We start from the raw sequence: 21,557 nt of genomic DNA on the forward strand, positions 1-21,557 counted from the left end.
TAATCGCACAGGTCACACTTTTTCCTGTATAGGAAGGAGGCTAAATACAATCGGCCGCAGCAAATTGCAAACACAGGAGTTCACGGTTGTACACGTGAATAATTCCAACTTTGTTACATCAATCAGTAGTTCGTTTTGCTTGCGTCAATAAATGTCCCACAAAAGCTCTGTCCAAAAAAAAAAAGTCACATCCTGGACTTCCGGGATGGCTAGCTTGGCTCGTCAATCAGGAGAAGCTTCTGGATTCGATGGATGGACTCCACGGGCCCCAAAGCCACCATCATCTCCGCCACGCTGGGTCCTTGCTAGAAGGGGAAATGAAACCAAACACAAGCAATCCAAACTCTACTTGCTCTTTGCATTTTGCTACTATGGGAGATGAGTCGGTGTCGGAATTCTATTACTGGCATCGTAGATGCGCTATTTATAGAAGACCTATTCTGGACTTTGAATAAGTGCGAGCTGGGAAGCCTCACCGTTTCTTCCCACATTCAAAATTTTTTTTTTGTGTCAATTTACCTGCAGTCCACTGAGAGTCAGACGTAAGAGCATCATCACATCTCTGTATTTGGTGCCTCTGGTTTGCTTGGCCAGGGTCTTCAAATCTTTGTTGATTTCATCCACGGCCGCCGCCTCCCCTCGTTTCTCTGCTAATCTGCAAAGCAAAGACATTCGCATCACATTGCTGGAACGGTGTCGTAGGTGAACTCAAGATGCATACGTGAGCGCCAGCGTGGCGACGTGCTGGGCCTCTGCGGAGAGTGCTGCCACCTGTTGACTGGAGAAGGAAGGACGCACCCACAGGTACGAGTAAGCGGGACTCACCAGCTCCCGCAAAGTGGATATGTGGCCCTGTAGAAAGGGAGAGAATAGTTTCAATATGACTGGCAAAGCAACAACAAAATACAAATTGGATTTTTTTTTTTGCTGTCACCAGTGGTGGTGGCCACTTCCGGGCCAGCAGAACTGCAGAGGAAGAACAAACGATTTACCTTGCGCAAGTGTAGAACCCGCCTGATATAATCCTCATGCAGGACATCTTCATCCTGAATCTCGCTCGTGTAGGCCTCGCGGATTTGTCCCTGCAGATCCTTTATCAGAGAATTGCATAGCTTCTCATCTTCAATATGATCCTGCAAGTGGATTCTGGGGTGGAAGGGAAAAAAGGGACATGAAAAAAAAGGACTGTTTTATGGAATAAAAGGGGACATTTTATGGGATGGATAAAAACGTAACAAAAAATATACAATCAAAAATACAGAATAATTCCAATTTCAAGTTTGTTATCAATTATGGAGGGGAAAAAACATGGCAACATTATTCTGAAGTTAAAGAAAAAAAACTTGTAATTAATAGACTAAAATGTGACAGCAGCAAAAACTCACTTGTTGAACTCTGGAAGTTTTTCGAGATCAAGCAGTGCAGAGTGCGTGGTGATCTTGGAAGGGTTAAACTCGGAGATCAGCTCATCTAACCTTCGTCCCACTCGATTGGCTACCAATTCAAATTCATCGTTACCAGAGGACCACGACTTGAAATGCCACACAAGCAAACATCACAATGACCATTTTACCACTCACAGCTGAATCCCGAGCCGCAGTTGGTGATGATGTCCAGCAGAGCCTCCGGCAGGATGCCATCTTGCTGAAATCTTTGGATGAATATGTCCCCCTGCCTCTTGGATAGTTTACTGCCATCCTTGTTGGTCAACAGCGGCAGATGTCCAAAGGCGGGCGGCCGCCATCCGAGGGCGCGGTACATGAGGAGGTGCTTGGAAGTGGAGATCAGCCACTCTGAGCCCCGAAGTACGTGGCTGATCTTCATGTGGTGGTCGTCCACGATGTTAGCAAGGTGGTAGGTGGGGAAACCGTCTGCTTTTATAACCACGGGGTCACCTTCCACCTGGCGGGACGGACAAAGGAAACAAACCTGACCATGATCCCTCAAGAGTTTCCACCAAGAAGAAGTCAAGACAAACATTTTCTTGACAATAATATGGTTCATGCAGCTCCACTAATCGAAAGACTAGTTAAGATTTATGGCCGAAGAATTAAGCGGCAAAATCTTCCTCTACCTGCGCCACCTCGTGACGATTCCACCCAAAGATGAGATCCTGAAAGGGCTCCACTCCCTCCTCCAGACGGAACCTGATGACGTGGGGCGCTCCCTTGGCCAGCTTCTCCTGGACCTGCTCGTCCCGAAGGTGTCGACACCGGTTGTCATACCTGAGAAAGGCGATGACAAAAACTTGAATGCCAGACAAACATTCTGAGCAGGTCAGGATCACGTAACGGAGATATAACCTGGGAGTCTGTCCGATCCTAAGAGATTCTTTTTTGAGCAGCTCCAGCCTCTGGGGGGTGCAGAAACAACGGTAGGCGTGGCCGTTGTCCAGCAGCTGTGACGCCGCCTGTCCGTACAGGTCCAGTCTTTCTGACTGCTGGTACGGACCAAGTGGCCCGCCTCGACCTGGACTCTCATCTGGAGGTATACCTGGATGACAAAATAAGCCTTGAAAGATCTTTAATCTCTGGATTACATCACAGTTTTGTTTTACCTGCCCACTCTAGCATATCCTCGATGGCCTTCGCCGCGCCTGGTACCAGTCTGCTTTGATCCGTGTCCTCCAGGCGCAGGATGAACGAGCCGCCGTACTTCTTGGCAAAGATGTAATTGTAGAGAGCCGTGCGGAGGCCTCCGAGGTGCAAAAAACCTGCCAAAAACATTTATGTGCTTTTATCAGGATAAAAAGAATGGAAGGGCATCCACCTGTGCTAAATAAATCATGCAAGTGACTCCCTCATGGGAGAAGCTGAAAGTCACACAGGCACGGGGAGAACATGCAAACTCCACAAGGAAGGCCACAGCCAGAATCCAACCCTACACCTATGAACTCTGAGGCGGACATGCTAACCAGTGCTCTACTGGGTCACCAAAAACTAAAACTTACTGGATTTTAAACAACTAAATTCAAAGACTTTAGAAAAACTACCTTGACACAGATAAACACAGAGTTGAACCAGCACTTTTACTTTAAGAGGAATATTCTCTCTACTCAAATATCTGCGAATCAAATTTTAAAACGAAAAGGCTACTGCAACTACAGACTCTCTAGTTTTTACCTACGACCTTACCTGTCGGGCTTGGGGCGAACCTGACCCGTACATCGCCTGGCGCCGTAGTGGTACATCGTCTGCTGAAGGCGGAGTCGAGCCGGTGTCGAGTCCGTAGTCTTGACGCCGGAGCGGGGCAACGAAATCCATCGAGAGGAACCACCCGGTTAAAATAGCAGCGACAAGTTAGGAACCACGACCAGGACATGTTGACTTCAGTAGGTTCTGTGGGTCACAACGAAAACAAAAATACCCAATTTAGGTTGTTTAAGGTCGCTATCCAAACAATTAAAATCTCCATGACATGGACGTTTTCTTAATACGCATTAAATATAACGTTAAGCCATTTCAAATACGATTTATTTCCACTCTTTTCGGCACCGGATACGTTGACCAGACATTGGAATGCGATTGGCTGATTTTCTTCCTCGGTAAACCAAATTTGAATGTCATTGATTCGGTACTGCGACCTAGCGGTGAAAAGAATCACTTCACTCAATTTATATTCTCAATTAATATTCTCAAGAAACTAATGGGGTAACCCCAAAAAGAAACATTTTTAATGGAGGAATGTAAGATTTAAGTGATGTTACGTCACAATTTGAGCTGTTATTTGACCCAAAGCTAATGTAAAGGCAGTTGGTTTAGTATTCTGATTAAATGGTCGGAATTAACCTATATTTTAATCCATCCATCCATTTTCTATATGAGGAGAACATGTGAACTCCACACACTGAGGTCAGAGCCTATATTTAATCATTCTGAATTCTTACCCCTACACCTCACCGGTTTGAAGCCTCTTCCAAACCAGTTTGACCAGATTCATTGGCGTACGCATTAATAGAAAGTATTTGTTACACACTGTAGCAGACACTCCGTTCATGGCCGTTATTCATTACTTATAATACATCACTATTCTGCATCACACAAAACATTGGTGAAAAATTCGCACTGAAAAAAGGTCAATTATATGATTAGAATTATGGGGTCACTCAACTCCCTTTCAGTTCCTTACCAACAAAGAGAGTCTATAAAACATATGAATACATAACATAATATACGAATAAAGTAAATAAATGAATAAATAACAAATAACACTTTATAAGGTGTTGTGTATAGAATATAAGAGGAGAATGAAATCAATTAAAAAAAGAATTCACACCTTCCATGCATGCTTTAACACTGCGAAAATAGAAAAAAAATTCAACACACCCTTCGCCCCTCCCTGCAGTTTAGGGGTGACACCTTCCGTGTGATTCTACCTGGAGCTCACTGATACACCTGCTTCTCAGGTGTCAACACACGGACGGATGCTGAAGGAAAAACGTCATTTGGTAAGACATTCGGCTTTGCTTTAAGTTTTATTGTTCCTTCAGGGCAACCGCTCCTATTTTCAATATGAGCAGCATATCTTCTTACATCCAAAACTTGATTGTGTGTTAAGTAGCTTATTGTTGGCAGTGCCTGGCTGAAAAGAATCAACATTAACTGGAAATGAATATTTACAGTCAACCTGATGAATCTTATGTTGTGTGTACCTGGCAACAACATGCCAAAGACAGAAACAATAAATTAAGTTTTGTATTAAAATTAGTTTGATGAAAACTTTGTTATAAATTACTTATTACTAAACATTTAATTCAAACATATTATAACACTGTCATAGGTCTACATACTTTGTTGATGTATGTTATTTTATTTTTTCATGTTTTTTCAGAGTCATTGTTTAATTTCTATAATTTAACTTATTTGTATATATTAGAAAATATATTAGGCCGGCCTACATTAATTATGTAGTGTCCGCTGTATGTGTAAATACTGCAAGTACAAATATGCATATATATTAATCTGATTTATGAGTCTTATATTAATGTCACAATTGTTGAGTTGAATTTGTAAAGTTGTCACAGTGAACGCTTGAAAGACCCCAAGCTCATAACGCTTAACAGCAGTCGCGAAATAGATCAATAAAATAAAAAAAATACAGTTTGTACTCAACCATTTCAAATAACAAAAACATATGAGCGAGATTTGAAAGGAGGAAATAAATTCATCATTTCCTCAAATGTTTCAAAAGCACTTCGGGAATAATTTTAGTAGTCAACGAACCCGAATTCCTGACAGGATGATACAACAGTGAGAATGACAATAAACAAAAGAGTAAAAATAAATGAAGAGGAAACCCTGTCAACCTATTATTTTCGTACTTTGAATGTCTCTCTGACATTTGGACTGCAGATTGTCTTGTTTAGCTGATCAGTTCGACAACGTCCTATCAAGGAAGAGGCTTTAAATGTCCATTTAGGCTCTTCAAAGGGAACTGAACCCAAAATATACATTTTCAAATGATATTTTAATGTATGCATATAATTTTCTGTCTGTCTGTGTGTCTGTTGATGATTGTTGCCCCCCTCACCTCCCTCCCCATTTTGTTTTCTTAAAAATAGAGCATCATGAGCTCTTTGTGTTTATTGTTCAGATGACAATAGTGTTGAATTTCAGCATTCTTCTCTCTGGTGCAGAGAGACACAAGAATGATGAAGGTCATGGGGTAATACTGACAAGTATCTTGTGGCCACTCCCTGATTTCTATCATCCGCTCACATTGCAGCATTTTGCAATTTCATTAACCTCGCAAAATATCCAAATTTGATGAAGAATTGTAACTGTTATGATTTGCATTTTGTCACCATGGTGCAATGTCTTTGCTTCCTTCCCCAGCTAGCACAAAACTGTACTCATCCCCATGAGACCAGCGGCATCATGAGATCAAGCTACATTTTCCTGCTACTTTACCTCATCTGGGGTTGCTTTGGTAAGAGCAGACGGTCAAAAGAAGGCTGAAGAATTAATCAAATTCAAATTATATATAATTTATCATATATAAATAATGTATATGTACATCATTATATATAATTCTATATTCCATAGTTTCATTTATCACAGCTTTCAAATTCAAATTATATATATAGTTTATACGCCATTATTTATAATTGTATATTGTATAGTTTCATTTTTCACAGTTTTACTGAAACTGGTTTGGCGAGGAGGTATTACAAAGACAACTACGCTTAGTTGGTTCTACTCTTTCACCTGGATTATTTCGCAATGGGAAAGAGAAGGTGTTGCGTAAATATGTGGAGCGCTCCGTGTTCAATTTAACATCTCACAATACATTTGTTTTTTTTAATCTTTCTATTTCTATATTCTTAGGTTGTATTCTTTTTTTTCTATACCTTGTCATCAAGTCTATAAATAACACTGACTAGTTTTGTTTTTTTGTCAGCTGAATGATCACAAAGTATTTAGATGAAATATTATTTTCACTCCTCCCCCAACAGGGTCATCTAGTCAACAAGGGTAAGTTACCGACAGAAATTTTTCCAAACATTTCTATTTCCTCAATGATGACTTTGAATGATCTTGGTTTCGCATGACCGATGAAGCGAGCCAACCTGCAACTCGACCGGCCAGGTGAGGGAAAAAACGATCTTTGCATAAATGGCAAATGAATCAGCAAAAGGAATTCTGCTTGTTATTATTATTTTTTTTCTTTCACTCAATTTATGATTAGAATCAAAATACCAAAAAACCTGACTGGACACTTTATACGTTTTTTTTTTTTTTTTTTCTTAAGAGACCAGATGCAGCATCATGCTTCCTCCAGTGTGTTGGTTCGCCTGCATCAAACACCGGAAGAGATCACATGAGAAATCTAAAAGCAATGCTGGAAGCTGCAATGGATGTTTATACCTTCATGGTAGGCTTGGTTCAAGATGACACCATCATTTGTTTTCACACATTTACCAACCTGACAGTTTTTTTTTTTTCTAAAACTTTCAAAAATCCAGCCGTGCATTCTGGATAGAAAGTTAGGAAATTGCGCTCCCGTGGCAACTGAGACAACTGAGAACTTACCCCATGTTTCCTACCCATCTCCTTTCCCCTCGCAAACAGAGATCCAGCGCAAGAGGAGCTGACCTCAGCCTGGAGGGAGCCATCTTTTTAGATCCAAATGCGGAGCCTCTCCACAATGAAGCCCTGGTAGAGATGTGGATGGAGGTCAATGTGAGACCGCTTTTGACCTCAATCAACAGACATGTCCTGGCCTGCCTCAGCACCAAGAACTTCAGCTGCTCCACCTACCAAACAATGTACATCTGCCGTCTGGTGAACAAACTCCTTCTGCGTATCGGCGGCTTTTTGAATGCTCTGTCCTCTTCTCGCAGGGTGAAGGAGTTCAGCCAACATTTCTCTGAGATGATTCCTGCCAGACAAAAATGGATCTACTCATTCTTCATGTATCCCTTCCTGTCAAGACATGGAATCAATGGTAATACTTAACCATCATTATGGATTTGTCATTAAAGTGATTTTAAGAGGTTTCACCCCCAAAATGTTTTTTGTTTGCCTCTGTACAGGTTGCGTAAATCCAAACGAAAGTAGTGAAGACTGGCTGATGAAGAATTTCGGTGCGTTCAGTGTCATCGCTAGAATTTTCGACTTACCAGCGCTCAACATGGTTTTCAGCGGCGTGAGTCCCACTCTGCCTTTTTCTTTTAAATCAACTTTATGACCACTAAACAAAATCTATGTGTCTCTTAACTGACATATGTTGCCCATCTCTTTGTGTCTCTTTTCAACCCAGCTGGAAGTTCTTCACCTACTGTCTCCGGCTCAGAAGGCTGAGCTGCTGATGAGGCCCGAAGTAGCGGGCTTGAGCAACGACTCCCTCTCGCTGATCTTTCACAGTTTGATGACAGATGATCCACCACCCAACACCATCCATTATGGAAGGAACCCCAACTGGACCGAGCCTAGATACCCCCAACAGGAATACAGCCCTCCGTCCCCTCACATCACCCTCAGAGAAGTATTTTAACTTTGGCTGTGTGGACAAATAATCTTCATACAATTAATCCCTGCCCCACTTCCAGGTGATCCAAGGCATCACGATGACTTTCAAACCCATCACAAGCTTCGTCCATGACTTTGTCGCCTTCACCAAAGAGGTACAAAAATTTTCTCTTATGGTTCAAGCACATACGGGACCGGCGATGTCTCAATATATATTTCACGTTTCATTTCCCAGAGAGACGTGTCAGAAATCAGAAGCAGCACACTGATGCAGTTCCTGCTCAACTGGACTCTGGCAGAGGTGGCGAGTCAATACAGCCCGTATCCGGCACCCGTCGCCCCAGAAATGCTGGAATTGGACAAAATGGAGGACTGGTACCGACGTGTTGTCCTGCCCATTCTACGGAGGTTCTCTGACGACGAACAAGCCCTAATGAGTGATCATCTCGTGCTCACCTTTCATCATGTCTTGTATGTTCCACCAATACTTAAGTAAACATTTATCCATCCATCCATCCATCCATCCATCCATCCATCCATCCATCCATCCATCCATCCATCCTAGCTAGCTAGCTAGCTATCCTGACTGGCTAGCCGGCTATGGAAAGCAGGCTATGGCAAGCAGGCTATGGCAAGCAGGCGATGGCAAGCAGGCGATGGCTAGCAGGCTATGGCTAGCAGGCTATGGCTAGCAGGCTATGGCTAGCAGGCTATGGCTAGCAGGCTATGGCTAGCAGGCTAGCTTAATTACCACATAAGTGTGATAGAAAATGGGAGGATTCATTTAGGCCCATTAGCTAGCAGCAGGTCTCTTAATGGCGCATTATGTTTTGCAGCAACTTGGATCACAATGTGGACAATGAAATGGACGACATCCAAGATGTTTGCAGCGTCACTCTTGATGGCAATCCTTGCGGGGTAAAACAAAAACAAAAATAAGAAAGGTTTTTCATTTCTGTTTGTCAAAAATTCTTCCTGGTCATCAACCCCCTCCAGTTGACTGATGCAGTTGAAAAGACGGCACGTATCATGCACTGTGCAGCTCGAAGCAACCTGACCATGTCTGAGGAGAACATCATGAGGCTGATTTTGGAGCTGACGGAACGTCTTAATTTACTAATCCAGGAGTTTGCCACAGCTGTGAGTTCATAAACCCTTCTACTCAAACTCGTATGTTTTCATATGTGATGACATCTTCCGTGTTTGCAGAACTTCACAGAGGTGGCATCCGACTTCCGGGAGATCTTTAGCGAGGCCGACTCACACGCTCTTACTCAGGAAAACCTCCACGACCCGGAATTCATCACCATGTGGTTCCACATCAAGCTGTCACCCCTCCTTCCTGACATCCCCATCAGCTTGCTCTCCTGCCTGAGCACCAACAACTTCTCCTGTCCAGCCTATCAAACCCTGTGAGTTTGCCACCCGTTTCTTCTCACCCTCCAAGTTTTTAGGAGGAATAATATTCATCATCTGTCGCGGTGCAGTGTTGCTCTCCTCAGCAAACACATCAACTACTTTGATCCGCATCCAGTCCACCACCAAAACATTTACACGCACTTCATCTACGTCTTCCTGAACACGTCCAGTGAGTTAAAATGACAATTTGATCATCTTTCGCCAAAAATATGCTTTTCATGAATCGTATTTGATGAAGTCTTATGTGTACGTTTCAGACTTGTGTTTCTCAGGTAACAGCAAAGAATGGCTGAGGAAAAATTTTGGCTCTTTCTCAAAAGTTCCTAACATCACCGACTTCTATGACCTCAACCCAAACTTCTCAAGCGTGAGTGGCACATATGAGAAGTCAGCAAAGCGATGGCTGGACCGCATGGTTTTTTCTTTTCCTCAGCTGGACGTTCTGGACGAGCTGTCTCCAAGACAGACGGCCCAGCTGATGCTGGTGCCTCTCCCAACTCCTCCCGAGAAGGACGTGGTCATCCGTGAGGTGTTTGATTTCCTGCTGGAGTCTCCCAGAGAGAGGAAGCTTCTCAAGGTTTTGCATCATCTGCTGCTTCTGGTTCCTGAGGTGACTGCTCTTGTGGTGTTGACTCAGCAATATTTCCCAATCAGGAAAGTGAGCTGAAATGTTGATTTTGCAGGTCCAACCTCCTTGTGAAGTCTTCAAAACCATGTGAGTATTTTTCGAAATAACTGAAGAATATGTCGTTAAAATAACTTTTCATGATTTGTGTTCTACTTCTTTTTCCAGTTTTGAACAGCTGCAAAGAGCCATCGTGTCCGTGCCGCCTGATATGGAGATTCACATTCGAGAAATACTGGACCAACTCATCCAATCCACGCCTGAAGGTAGAGAAGAATGCCTCACGGGCACATATATTGAATTTAAATATTATTGTGTAAATTGTACTGGACATTTTTTCTCTCCTAGACTGTCTGCCTGACAACATCCAGGTAAAGTTTTCTCATTTTCTATTCTATTTCAGACACTTTAACTCACTTTTTGTTCTTCCACAGTGCTTGGTGATTCCGATCAATGGTAAGAAGTGTTTTAAAAGTTCACAAATCTGACATCCACAGTTAATAATTCTGATTCTGTGCAATTTTACAGCAATTGCCGTCTGCGAGAGAATCGACAGGTATGTCGTCAACTAAATACCATACGTCGCCACGCTGCACGCTTTGACATCGTAATTTGCTAACGTGCTAATCGTGCAGCTCTGACCTTCATTTGGCCTTGAGTACATCTATGGACGTCCCTTGCAACTTTACCCTGGACGAATATGCGTGTGGACAGGTAGCGTTTTATTTTTTACGTTGGGGCCGGATTGTTTCTTTTAAATTAAATTAATTTGAATTATTAATTTAAATAACTGGATGAATTCACATTATTAATTTAGATTAATTAATTTAAATAACTGGATTAATTCACGGTTGCTGGTGAAAGCAAAACATATAACTTACTTGATATATTTGATCCATGTCCAATATCCAGCTGCAGAACTTCACGGCCGTTCAACTGGCGTCTCTTCTGTCGTGTAATCTCATCGGAGACAGCAAACGTTCCGTCGTGCTATGGAAGATCTTGCTCAGTAATCTTTCCACCATCTTGGATCCGGCTCTGGACATTCTGGCCAGCATGGTTTGTGAAAGAAGGAAGAAACCATTAAAAATAAATGACGATTCAAATACGATTTTTACATTTTTTTTTTGCATAGCCTGAGAATACAATCGGACCATCTGCTCCTGAGATTCTGGACGTGATCGGTGAGATCCGCGTGGCAGTGCTGACCGATGAACAGCTGAGGAACAGCAGCGTCATCACCAGATGGTTCTCAAGGCGCCTGAAGGCCTTCTTGCCGTCAGCATCCAACAATTTCCTCCGCTGTCTGAGCCACAGGAACCTCAGCTGTCAATCTTACCAGCAAATGTAAGAAACCCAAAGAAACAAAAGCGTATCATGGTTTTGTAATGAAATATATCAGCGTAAAAGAAGAAAAACGATAAATAAATAAGAAATACATAAATAAATAAATATATTACTCATCGTACGCTTCTCAATGCTTTTTTTCAATATCAGCCTGGACGTTTTCAAGCAACTCTATGACAAGATCAACGACAAGGAGCGGATCTTGCAGGAGTTCATCGTTAACTTCCTATCTCGGCCAGTCTCAGGTCAGCTCGTCCCGCCCTCACTCATTTCAAATCTTCACAATGATTGAATAATGAATGAACTTTTGGACTATGTGCAGGACCAGGCTGCCTATCGGGGTTCAACAGCAGCGCAGAGTGGCTGTTGGTGAACGTGGGTCAATTTTCCGAGTTCTTGACCCTCGAAGAGATTCTGCGGCTCAACCCGGAGTTCAACCCTGTGAGATTTCACTCTTAACAGACAACTGACCATCGTTGCCTAACTAACATGCCTCGTTTTAGCTGGAGGCCCTGCCTCTGCTGTCTTTACGCCAACGGCTGGACTTGCTGTTGACTCCGCCTTCCGGTCTCCCGGAGACAGACGTCATCATCAATGCGCTATTTGATCAACTGACCGACTCTCCCGAGGAACGCTTGAAAATTCCTGAATTTCTCAAACAGCTTGTGGGATCCCTTCAACCGGTGAGGAACAATCAGTGGAGGGGGTTGAACGAGATTTTTAAAAGCTTTTCTTTTCTTCTCTTTTCAGCCATCCAAAGCGAACCTTTCCTGTTCCTCCTACGAGACACTGTGAGATCACGCCTAGAATGTTTTTGAAAGATGACAAATTGTATTTTTTTTTTCCTCACAAAGGCTTTTAAACTTCTTCAGTCAAGATACATAGAGCATAGCAAATTACTGCACACTTAACACACACTTGTCACACTCTGGTTCAAATCACAACGCTTATGATAATAATGTCCCCTTGAAAATGGAATATTTTCAAAGATGAAATGTAACCTTGTTATTACTGCTGTTGTGCTCCAGTTTCACAAGACTGGACCAGGCCATGCCAACCGTTCCTCTCCATGTGGCGTCGTCCATCTCTTCCAGCAAGCTGGAGCTGGCCGAGCTCCTTCCGCTGGGTGAGAGGATAGGCAGGAAGGCATAATAATTATTATTGATAATAATTAATCTTTTTAAAATAATTCGTTTTAAAAAATAGCTAATAAATCATTTAAATCATTTTTACAAATGTCAAAATTGTTTTAAAATTAAAAAAATGACAAATACTTTTTTACATCTGTCTTGAAAATATTATTTATTTAGAATAAAATTTTGAAGTCAATCTTTTCTTTGACAGGTTGCGTCATATACAGCGGAGAGGTGACGATGCACAAAACCACTTTATCCTCAGCTTTAATATTTGAAATACTGTTTAACTATATTCCATCTTTTTGTCAATCTTCAGTGCACTGTAACCCCAATTAATGGTAAGTCATTTTCTTACTTAATCGTGACGTACTGTTTCACTGTCACTCACTCATGTCATGTTTTTCTCAGACACAACGATATGTACGGCGATCAACAGGTGAGTTCAGGTCAACCACTGGCTGGAAAAACATGCCAGATGATTGACAGACGGGCATGTGTGCTGTGTGTAATAAAACGCAAAGCCAAACAATTCTAAATTATACAGCACGGCACTCCAGCTCCTACTGGACAACGGAACCCACGGCGAACATCTCTGCGACTTTTCCGTGGAGCAAGTTGCGTGTGCATCGGTAAACGTCACGCCTCTTGTGATAATAACGATTTAATGTGGCTTTTCGGTCATCATTCACCCGCTCTGTTATTTCACGCCGCAGCTGGCGGCGCTAACGGCTCGGGATCTGGCCATGATCTTTACGTGCAACCGTTCGGCCATCTCCAGCAGCAGCTTACCCGTGTGGAAGCTCCTGCTCACCAAATCCTCTCACTTGCTGAACGCTTCTCTAGACCTCCTCGCCAACATGGTAGGGAAAGCTGCAAACAATTCGAAAGTTCATTGAATCGAAAGTTGGGAAACACATGACTCAAGCATTCGACATATCTTGCAGACATTTAACCCCGGGAATTCTTCGGCCTCTGTGATTTTGAACGCTATCCGAGAAGTAGAATTGGACACCTTCCCAGAATCCTACGTGAATGAACCCGACCTCATCGACCTCTGGTTCAACCACAGGCTACGGCCGTTTCTCCACGCAGTCTCGCCGGATTTCCTCTCATGTCTCACTACCAAGGATTTGAACTGTATCAGCTACCGACAAATGTAAGCCGTCCAACGTACAAGTGGCTTGCGAGGCTTTCAGATGCTTCAAAATCGGCAACAAAGACTGAAAAGTGGCTTCAAGCTGTTTGATGCCACTCACGGTTCAGGTTTACTGTCAAACTAAACATAAAACAAAAGAAAGAAAGGCCACACTAGCTTAATGCTAATTGTTGTCATAAAGTCGGAATGCTAGCTTTCCTCAATACAATGCACATGGCAACATTTTTGGTTGCTTTTGGAGAAGGTTGAAATATATTCCCATCCCGATGATTTGAGATATGAGCGCGGTCAGGGAACAAACCGAACTCGTATCTCAAGGCACCACTGTAACCGCATCCGCTTTGTCGCGGCGACAGTTTGCAGGCGCTGAGTCACGTCCAGCCAAACATGAGCATCGCCGTACAGACGTCCGTTTTAAGACGATTCATCGTGACCTTCCTGATTCGCAATGACACCGACGGTGAGTTCTGCCGTCATAAAAAAAAATCGATTTGAATCGGGAAATTGGTTTTCATTTTAAAAGACATGAGCGTATTGAATCAAACTTTTTTTTTTTGGTTCTCCGTGATTCTGGGGGTCCAGATCCCGGCTGCATCGCCCAAAGCAACAACAGCGGCGAATGGCTGCAGTTGCACTTGGCCGCCTTCTCTCATCTTCTGCTCCTCAGTGAGATTCAGCTGCTCCACAGGAACTTCTCAGCGGTACATTCTTACACCTCTCCGCCCTTTCTTTTTCATTCCCAAAATCTAATTTGAACGTTCCTGTGTGTGCAGTTTGAGGCCTTGCCACAATTAACGCTGAGACAACTCGCTGAATTGTCCTCCACGCCGGGGGCACTCACCAGCCGTGCCCAGGTCACCATGGTGATGACGCATGTTCCCAACCGGTTCCTGTCCAACTTCTATGACGATTTCTCCCCATCTATCGAGGTTGGCGGGAATTTAGAACAAACAGTCAGGCCGCATTTAGTTTGACCATCTTTCATATTCGGTAGGGTAAAGAAAACCTATTCCCTGTCCCAGTGAGGGCAGCCATGTTGGAAGTTGTGTTCGATCGTGCGAATCTCTCCGACCCATCCGTCAGCGACGCCGCGGTGTCCGTGTGGCTCCGGAAACGACTGCCTCCTTTGCTGTTCCAACTTTCCCCGGAGCATGTTTCGCCGTTTTTCGAAATCCTGTCCTCAAAGAACTGCAGCGTCGAGCGGCTGGGGTACGAGAAATAAACGGGTTCAATTTCGAACTGCGTTTCTCCTAAACGGCCACCCCGGTGTTTACTTGTTCCTACTTTGTATAATCCTCAGAGTTCAGGAGCTCAATATCACCATTTCAAGTCTCAGTGAACCAACACAGACAGAAATACACGACCACATCGTTCAGGCTCTTGAAGGTAAGGACACCGTTGAAGAATAAACGAAAAATTCCTACCTAATCAAAACTTGACATCATCCTATCTTTTGTTATTTGATGACATCATTTTCCATTGCAGGACCAGTACCTCTACGTTGCTATGCCAACAACCAAAGTTACTACCGCTTCCTGGAGAGTTCCTTCCTGGGCTTCCAGTTACCCAATCTGACCAACTTCCTGTCGCTCATTCCTCAGGACAGGCGGAATCAGGTTTGTGTGTGTTCACAAGTAAGACATACCGTAAGGACGAAAACCCTGTGACGATAATCACCTTGGTGTTGATTTAGTTGGTGAGCTCCATAGCTCCATCGGAGCTCGGCAGCTACCTCCGCCGGCCTGACGTCGTTGACGACGTTTCTGAACTTTGCACCATCTTTGACAACTACCGCGAGACACCCTTCTTCTTGGAGACGGTGGGGATTCTGTTTTTGAGATTTTCATGGAACAGTTGCGCTTGGGAGATTATTTGCATGACCGGACTGGAATGAATTACTCGAAATTTTTATTTTTAGCAATGTCTTCACATGACGTTACTCTCATCTCCTCACTGCAGGAAACACTCCCGGCAGCAGTGAGGAAGCCCACGCTACCCTGCGTGTGGCCTTTGGCTCTCAGCAGTTCCACCAGATCGGAGGCGAACGCCTGGTTCGATCGACGCCTCGCCGACTACTTGAATTTCCTCACAAAGGATCTCATCGGAAACGTCACCACGTTCGACACCTCCTGCTTGGCCTTTCAGAAAGTGTATGTTCTCTAATTCCAAGGTGTTTTCGTTTGTTCACTTTAGAACGGAATGATGCGAACCAAGTTTATGTTGCTAACCAAAACAGCAGCACATTCAGATTGAACAGTGTTTCAGATAAATTCATAATTCATAAATAACAAATAAAAAACAGATAAAGGTCTTTTCACCCAATGTGTTCTTTTTTTCGTTTCAGTGTCTCCGTTCTCGGCCCGTTCAACTTTTCCGCCGCGGATTTTGTGAGGCGAGATGTGTTTGATACCATCATGACCTATCTCAACTCAGGTGGGTGTAAGAAGTTAAAAGTTTGGACCTGTAAAGTCTTTGTTACCACTCTTGATGATTTTTATATTACATATTTAGTCACGTTGTCAATGACTCTGGATTGAAAATATATATATATATTTTTTTTTTAAAGTGTCTGAGCCAAAGTGTTACAACGCAAGCGACCCAGAACTCAACTCAACTGCATGGTTTGCGGAATATATTGGACCTTTCATTCAATTTGTCACGCTGGAGGATTTTCTCCTATTTGGATCCCCAGAGGTACTTCCAAGGAATCTTTCGTAGGGTAATTTACAATGTGTGTCTAATTTGTGTGTTTAAACAAAAACCCTGCTTCTTGTAGGTTCTCCAGGTGTTCACTGTGGACCTCCGGAACATCGCCATCTTCAACCAAACCGTCCTCCCTGTCAATGTCAGCAGCTACTACACAGAGCTGCTATACAATCAGGACAGCAATTTTAGCCCCATACTGTGAGTGTTCATTAAACAATTTGCCCCTATTACATCATCAGCGCAAGCAGAATTAACCGATTAATCGACAATAAATCGATTATCAAATTTATTGTCTTCTGATTTCAGGCTCTCAAAAGAATTAATTCCTTGATTTCTGAGGACCATCTGATGTGTGACGTTGTTATAAAACTGTATCCGATTAAATCGATGGACTCAGATAGAATAATCGATTTTAAAACTGACTCTGCCTCAGACTCAACACTAGAAAACGTACATGCTGTTGGTTTATTTTGTGTGAATTCTTTGATAAATCTTTGCAGCCTTCCTCTGCGGTTTCGTTGCTTCGCGCCAGGAATGGCGTTCACCCAGTTATCGGCAGATGAAAGCATGATCATTCTGCGCAACCTAACCACCCTGTGCACTGACCTGGATCCACAGGTGAGCTCCTTCGCATCATTTAATACCAGAAGGGTACAAATGATCGGATCAATTTTGTCACCTCATTTACTGTGTCGTTATATACACAATAAGAGACTGAAACAATCCTGAGTTCAGGTGTTTTGCCAACAGGTGGGCGCTGCTTTGGCGGCTAACTTCGGAAACGAGATTACCGCCGCAATAATCGTGGCCCTCGGCTCACAAAGCACTGGTATGTCAATGGGCCAGATCAAAACTATCGACCCCGAGGATCTCTTCGCGGCCTTGGGCACACTTAGCAACGTGACGGGCTGGCGTAGAGGCCAAGCCAAGGCCATTGTCCTGGCTCTTCTATCCTCGGGTCTCATTAAGGTATTAGCCAGCTTCCACTTTGTATTAACATTTTTATTTTTAAACATGCTGCTCTGTTTTATGTCATTTCTCTCTTTATACTTTTTTATGCTTTATTTTCTATGTGTGAAGTAATAAATGGTGTTTGGCAGATCGACGACGCGTCGTCACTCATGGAGCTGGGAACTCTCATCATGGGCGTACCCGCAAATATTTTCAGGAACATTGACGGAGTTAAGCTAACCAATAACCCAATATTTCTGACGTACATCGCCACCGCACCACCGATTATCCACCGGGTTTTTGTGTCCCAGGTAGGAAATCCACGCTCGCCTCGTGGTTAGCATTTCTACACGTTTGCGCGGTCTATAAAGCTGAACGCTTAGTTTTTATAAACTACGAACATCAAGAGCAAAACTCGATATTTTAAAAATATAAGCCGGTTTAAAAGAATTTGCCTTGTCCGCTTAGATCATCTCAGTAGATAGCAGCAGTGACGTGATCGTGAAGAACGTTCCAGACGATTTGGCGACGGAGATCCCCGGCACTCTGCTTTTGGGCGTGAGCAGCAATGAGACTGTTCTCAGAAGGCTCAACAAAAAGAAATGGAAACGCAAGCAGGTGGGAGAAAACTTTTGCGAATCCGTTCGATATAAACATACGTGCTATCACTACGATTTTGTTTTTTGCGTAGGCTGAGTTGTTCTTCGAGGTCGTCGCTGCGGAAACGGCCACAACGCTGCTGGGAAGCGCAAACAAGTGAGATTTATTTTCTCATTTAGATTCAAATCACTTTCTTTTATATATATATATTATTGAGCGTGTTGTTTGTCGGCAGTTTGTCGTCGTCTGTTCTACAAGGCTTCACGTGTACTTCAGTGAGGACCTTCGAAAAGCCGCAAGTCAAAAGGCTGGTTCGAGCGTGCCGGAGGAGAGGCAGGAACAGGGTCAAGCTGGCGGAGACTCAGGTGAGTTGTTTGGCGCATGCGCATTGAGAGGGTTCAAATAGAAGGGTGTTTGTTAAAAAGAAATAAGAAACCCTGACATGTATTTTATAGTTTGGCTGTTTTTGTTTTGACAGCTAACCTGCATGTACAACAACATCAGGGACGAGTCGGACGTCAGCAACTTTGAACTTTACCCTCCGGATGTGTTGCTGTATTACAAGTAAGTACAGTCTGATCTCTTTGCCTTAACGGAAATGTAAAAGCGGTTTGGGTAACTTTGCTTCGGTGTCCCTCCACAGTTACTCGCTGGTGCCTCAAGTCAACTGCAGGTCTTACTTTGAAGAGCTGGCAGAAGCCGACTTCTCCGTCTTTTCTCCCGTGCTCAGCGGCATACCGAGCGTTCTGTTTGGGAATGCGAGGAGCTGCCTGGTGAGTTCATAAAATGTTGTCAGTGAATTTTGTTTAATTAATCGGTTATCGGAATTGTTATCTTGCCAAATATCGGAAATGGCATCGGCCTCAAAGAATATATATCAATTGGGCCCTGGAAAAAAAAAAAAGTCACTCCCTGAAGATACTTTTTACTCTTCCCAAGGATATCACGAGCCAAAGCTTGACGGAGAACGACATATCCGTGTTAGGAAACATGTGTTGCACTTTGGACGGCGTCTATATCAGCAACTCGGACGAATCCATCCTGGGAACTCTACAAAACTGCCCAGAGCTCAATGAGGTCCAAGTCGCCGCAGTGGAAGCTCTCCTGGAGAGCGGCAACACAAAATACGGGTATTTCAGAAAGTTACTGATGCCACAAGATGGCGCCAATGCCCTTGTTATGTATTTTTAAGGGTCTATTGATTCTATCTACTTTACCGCAATGTCATGGCTGCCATTTATGTGCTCTTACAATATGTGCTTGTGTGTTGCTATCCAGCCCTCCTTCAAATTGGACCATAGCAACCTTGGAGGCTCTTGGGATGTTACCTCTTTTTTTGACGTCGAACTTCTATGACAACTTCGACAGAGTATGCACACCGGTCGAGAATCACGAGATAAGTCCGTCTGCGTGACTCTGATACTTACCCGTTGCTTTGAAGGGAACAAAGCGGAGTTTCTTGAAGGACTTCTTGAAGGTTCTCAAGGAAAACGATGTGGAGAAACGGAAGCGGAGGAGCCTGAGGAAAGAAATCAGAAAGTCCATTCGAAATAAAGTCAAGCGATCACTCGGTTTGTTCTCAGCAAGTTTGCGCCTCCACAAAGTAGCTTTCCCCCCCACCGTTGACCCGCCATCTTTGATTTTGTAGAAAGCGAGTGCACGGTGGGATACATCACACAGGTGAGCATCAGCGACGAGCTCTTCCCCTTCGACTACTTCGACGTCAACCAGTTCAACTGCTGCCTCAACGCCACCGTCGTCAGAGACAACTTGGGAGCCATCACGGAGAAGGTGGACCAGGACGACTACCTCAAGATCGTTCTGGAAAAGCTGCGAGAGGTGAAGTGATGGAATCAGTGGTTCTCAAACTGGGTGAAATCATTTTCAACGATGTAGGGCTCACCCCAAAAAAATTGTTTTGAAGGCATATGCAAGCCAGTCAGGGATCCCGGAGGATCAGGTGGAACTTCTGGGACTGGCGTCACGTCAAGCCACCGGTGACGACATCGACTTGTGGAACATCACGTTGGTGGACACGCTCTCGGCTCTTATGGATCCATCCAACGGGCCCTGGAACTCAACTCTGGTATGTGAGCAAATGATTTCACGCTGGAAACACTCCGCTAGTTCTCGCAAAGGACACGTTGGGCTCTCTATTCAGGCCAAGCAGATCATCACCAAATATCTGAGTCACGACGGGAACATGCTCGGCAGCGCAGAGCTCAGCGCTATCGGAGGAGACAACTTGTGTTCCCTAGATGAAAATGTCCTACAAACTATTTTGCCACAAAGTCTCAGGTATTGTCACCATCGTGCTGTTTTTTTTTTTTTTAAAGACTTTTTGCCTATTTCACATCAAAGTGTGTCTCCCGCAGAAACGCCAGTGTCTTGAATGTGTCCGTCTGTGTTCTGGCGAAAAAGCAAGTTCTTTTCATCATCGCTTCAGGAGCTTTTGGTGGAACCACACGCTCAAGAGTCTCCACTGTCGAGTACCAGCTCATAGAGCCCTTTGTGGGTAGGCCACCTCTCAATTATTCAAATTTGGATTGTTACTTTAACACTTTTCTCTGTGGTATCAAAGAAGTGCTCCCAGGAAACTAAATTTTACCGAAAATATTGGCTTGATATTAACTAGTCTTTTCTACCGTGAACTGCAGGGGGCGCATCGCTGGAATACGTGAGAACATTGGTGAACAACAACATGAACCTGGAAACCTTCGTCTCGCTGGATCCATCTGTTGTTTTGGTCCGTATGCACACGGGGCCTTTCAAGAAATAACGTTTGTGTCTAGTTTAGTTATTGATATCTTTTCACTCCTCCCAGGCCTTGAGCGTAGACGAAGTTCGTGATCTTTTGGGCACCAACTTGCCGAACTTAAAACTTTACGAAAACCATGAACTGGTGAAAGAATGGATCCAAAAACAAAGGCAATCTGAGCTCGATAGACTGGGAGTGGGGCTCCAAGGAGGTTTACCTGACGGGGAAACCGCAGATAGTCCCACAAACGCTCCAGCAGGCCCCACAAACGCTCCAGGAGGCCCCACAAACGCTCCAGGAGGCCCCACAGTCAACTCGAACCAGCCATCAGCCACACCTACTGCAGGCTCCGGTGGTGAGTACTGAATTAAAAAAAAATTTAAAAAAGTGGTAGTGTCAAATCATCCTTCCGATTGGCTCCATCTAACAAAACGTCCTTTTTCAGGTACCCGCGTGGGAGAAGAGCTCGGTGTGCTCTTCCTCCTCATCCTCCTCTTCACATCTACTGTATGACTGACAGACTGAAGAATTAAAAAAAAAAAAACTCAGAGTAACCTCTTTATATAACCTAGAGATTCCCAACAGTTGATCATTAGGTGTGCTGCTGGATATCCTCCAATTTCATTTGATTGCTTCAAAAATATATGTTTTGTTTTTTATTATACATATTGTTGATCACCTATTTATGCCAACAATGTTTCCTGACCGTCAGAACAATTAGATTCTTTTCTACTAGGATGATCCGATTATCCTGTCATTAGCACAATAGAATAATAGTGTTCAATTAAATGGGTGCAGTTTTAATAGTTAAGTACACAATAAATTTTATTTGATGGTGTGTGATTTTTTTTTTTCCGACGTAAAAATAATCTAGTTTGGCTCAATAAAA

General features: G+C 43.6%; 2 protein-coding genes across 3 annotated transcripts; one reads left to right on the forward strand and one right to left on the reverse strand.

The window, feature by feature from the left end:
* Nucleotides 1–7: 7 nt before the first annotated feature.
* On the reverse strand, nt 8–7,152 carry ears2 (glutamyl-tRNA synthetase 2, mitochondrial). Of its 2 annotated transcripts, XM_037250538.1 has the most exons (11): nt 7,032–7,152; nt 3,135–3,338; nt 2,558–2,713; nt 2,304–2,493; nt 2,075–2,225; nt 1,581–1,902; nt 1,386–1,494; nt 993–1,146; nt 722–852; nt 520–655; nt 8–305 (listed from the first exon to the last, which is right to left on the reverse strand). In XM_037250538.1, exons 2-11 carry the CDS (start codon nt 3,319–3,321, stop codon nt 210–212), a joined length of 1,632 nt encoding a protein of 543 aa, XP_037106433.1. In that variant the 5' UTR covers nt 3,322–3,338; nt 7,032–7,152; the 3' UTR covers nt 8–209. The 2 variants fall into 2 exon arrangements, with proteins under 2 accessions (XP_037106433.1, XP_037106423.1); XM_037250528.1 differs by lacking the exon at nt 7,032–7,152 and having other exon boundaries at nt 3,135–3,648.
* On the forward strand, nt 4,361–21,309 carry LOC119122175. Its single transcript, XM_037250405.1, has 65 exons — nt 4,361–4,447; nt 5,835–5,928; nt 6,455–6,473; nt 6,560–6,587; nt 6,751–6,873; nt 7,071–7,267; nt 7,343–7,446; nt 7,535–7,647; nt 7,762–7,986; nt 8,051–8,125; nt 8,206–8,441; nt 8,807–8,888; nt 8,967–9,110; nt 9,180–9,382; nt 9,458–9,558; nt 9,647–9,756; nt 9,823–9,999; nt 10,073–10,104; nt 10,183–10,280; nt 10,363–10,385; nt 10,449–10,470; nt 10,543–10,570; nt 10,650–10,728; nt 10,927–11,073; nt 11,150–11,361; nt 11,512–11,606; nt 11,684–11,802; nt 11,865–12,044; nt 12,112–12,152; nt 12,390–12,487; nt 12,706–12,728; nt 12,814–12,835; nt 12,906–12,933; nt 13,042–13,126; nt 13,211–13,357; nt 13,442–13,653; nt 14,010–14,113; nt 14,236–14,354; nt 14,427–14,582; nt 14,648–14,862; nt 14,954–15,039; nt 15,139–15,269; nt 15,347–15,472; nt 15,613–15,803; nt 15,998–16,086; nt 16,220–16,347; nt 16,430–16,557; nt 16,860–16,977; nt 17,110–17,328; nt 17,460–17,621; nt 17,779–17,928; nt 18,002–18,066; nt 18,146–18,275; nt 18,389–18,474; nt 18,554–18,683; nt 18,850–19,040; nt 19,189–19,279; nt 19,352–19,481; nt 19,559–19,749; nt 19,835–19,996; nt 20,072–20,208; nt 20,286–20,425; nt 20,568–20,656; nt 20,735–21,023; nt 21,114–21,309. The coding sequence occupies exons 1-65, from the start codon at nt 4,424–4,426 to the stop codon at nt 21,179–21,181; spliced, it is 7,767 nt and encodes a 2,588-aa protein (XP_037106300.1). The 5' UTR covers nt 4,361–4,423; the 3' UTR covers nt 21,182–21,309.
* The last annotated feature ends 248 nt before the right edge of the window (nt 21,310–21,557 follow it).

The sequence above is a fragment of the Syngnathus acus genome, chromosome 1, assembly GCF_901709675.1.
Source record: "Syngnathus acus chromosome 1, fSynAcu1.2, whole genome shotgun sequence".
Taxonomy (NCBI): domain Eukaryota; kingdom Metazoa; phylum Chordata; class Actinopteri; order Syngnathiformes; family Syngnathidae; genus Syngnathus; species Syngnathus acus.

Coding starts and splice junctions, on each gene's coding strand:
- LOC119122175 (XM_037250405.1), top strand. CDS start 4,424: ATGCTGAAGGAAAAACGTCATTTG. Junction 18,475..18,553: donor GATGTGTTGCTGTATTACAA/GTAAGTACAGTC, acceptor GTCCCTCCACAG/TTACTCGCTGGTGCCTCAAG. Junction 19,280..19,351: donor TCTATGACAACTTCGACAGA/GTATGCACACCG, acceptor GTTGCTTTGAAG/GGAACAAAGCGGAGTTTCTT.
- ears2 (XM_037250538.1), bottom strand. CDS start 3,321: ATGTCCTGGTCGTGGTTCCTAACTTGTCGCTGCTATTTTAACCGGGTG. Junction 2,494..2,557: donor GGATATGCTAGAGTGGGCAG/GTAAAACAAAAC, acceptor TTTGTCATCCAG/GTATACCTCCAGATGAGAGT. Junction 656..721: donor GTCGCCACGCTGGCGCTCAC/GTATGCATCTTG, acceptor TTTGCTTTGCAG/ATTAGCAGAGAAACGAGGGG.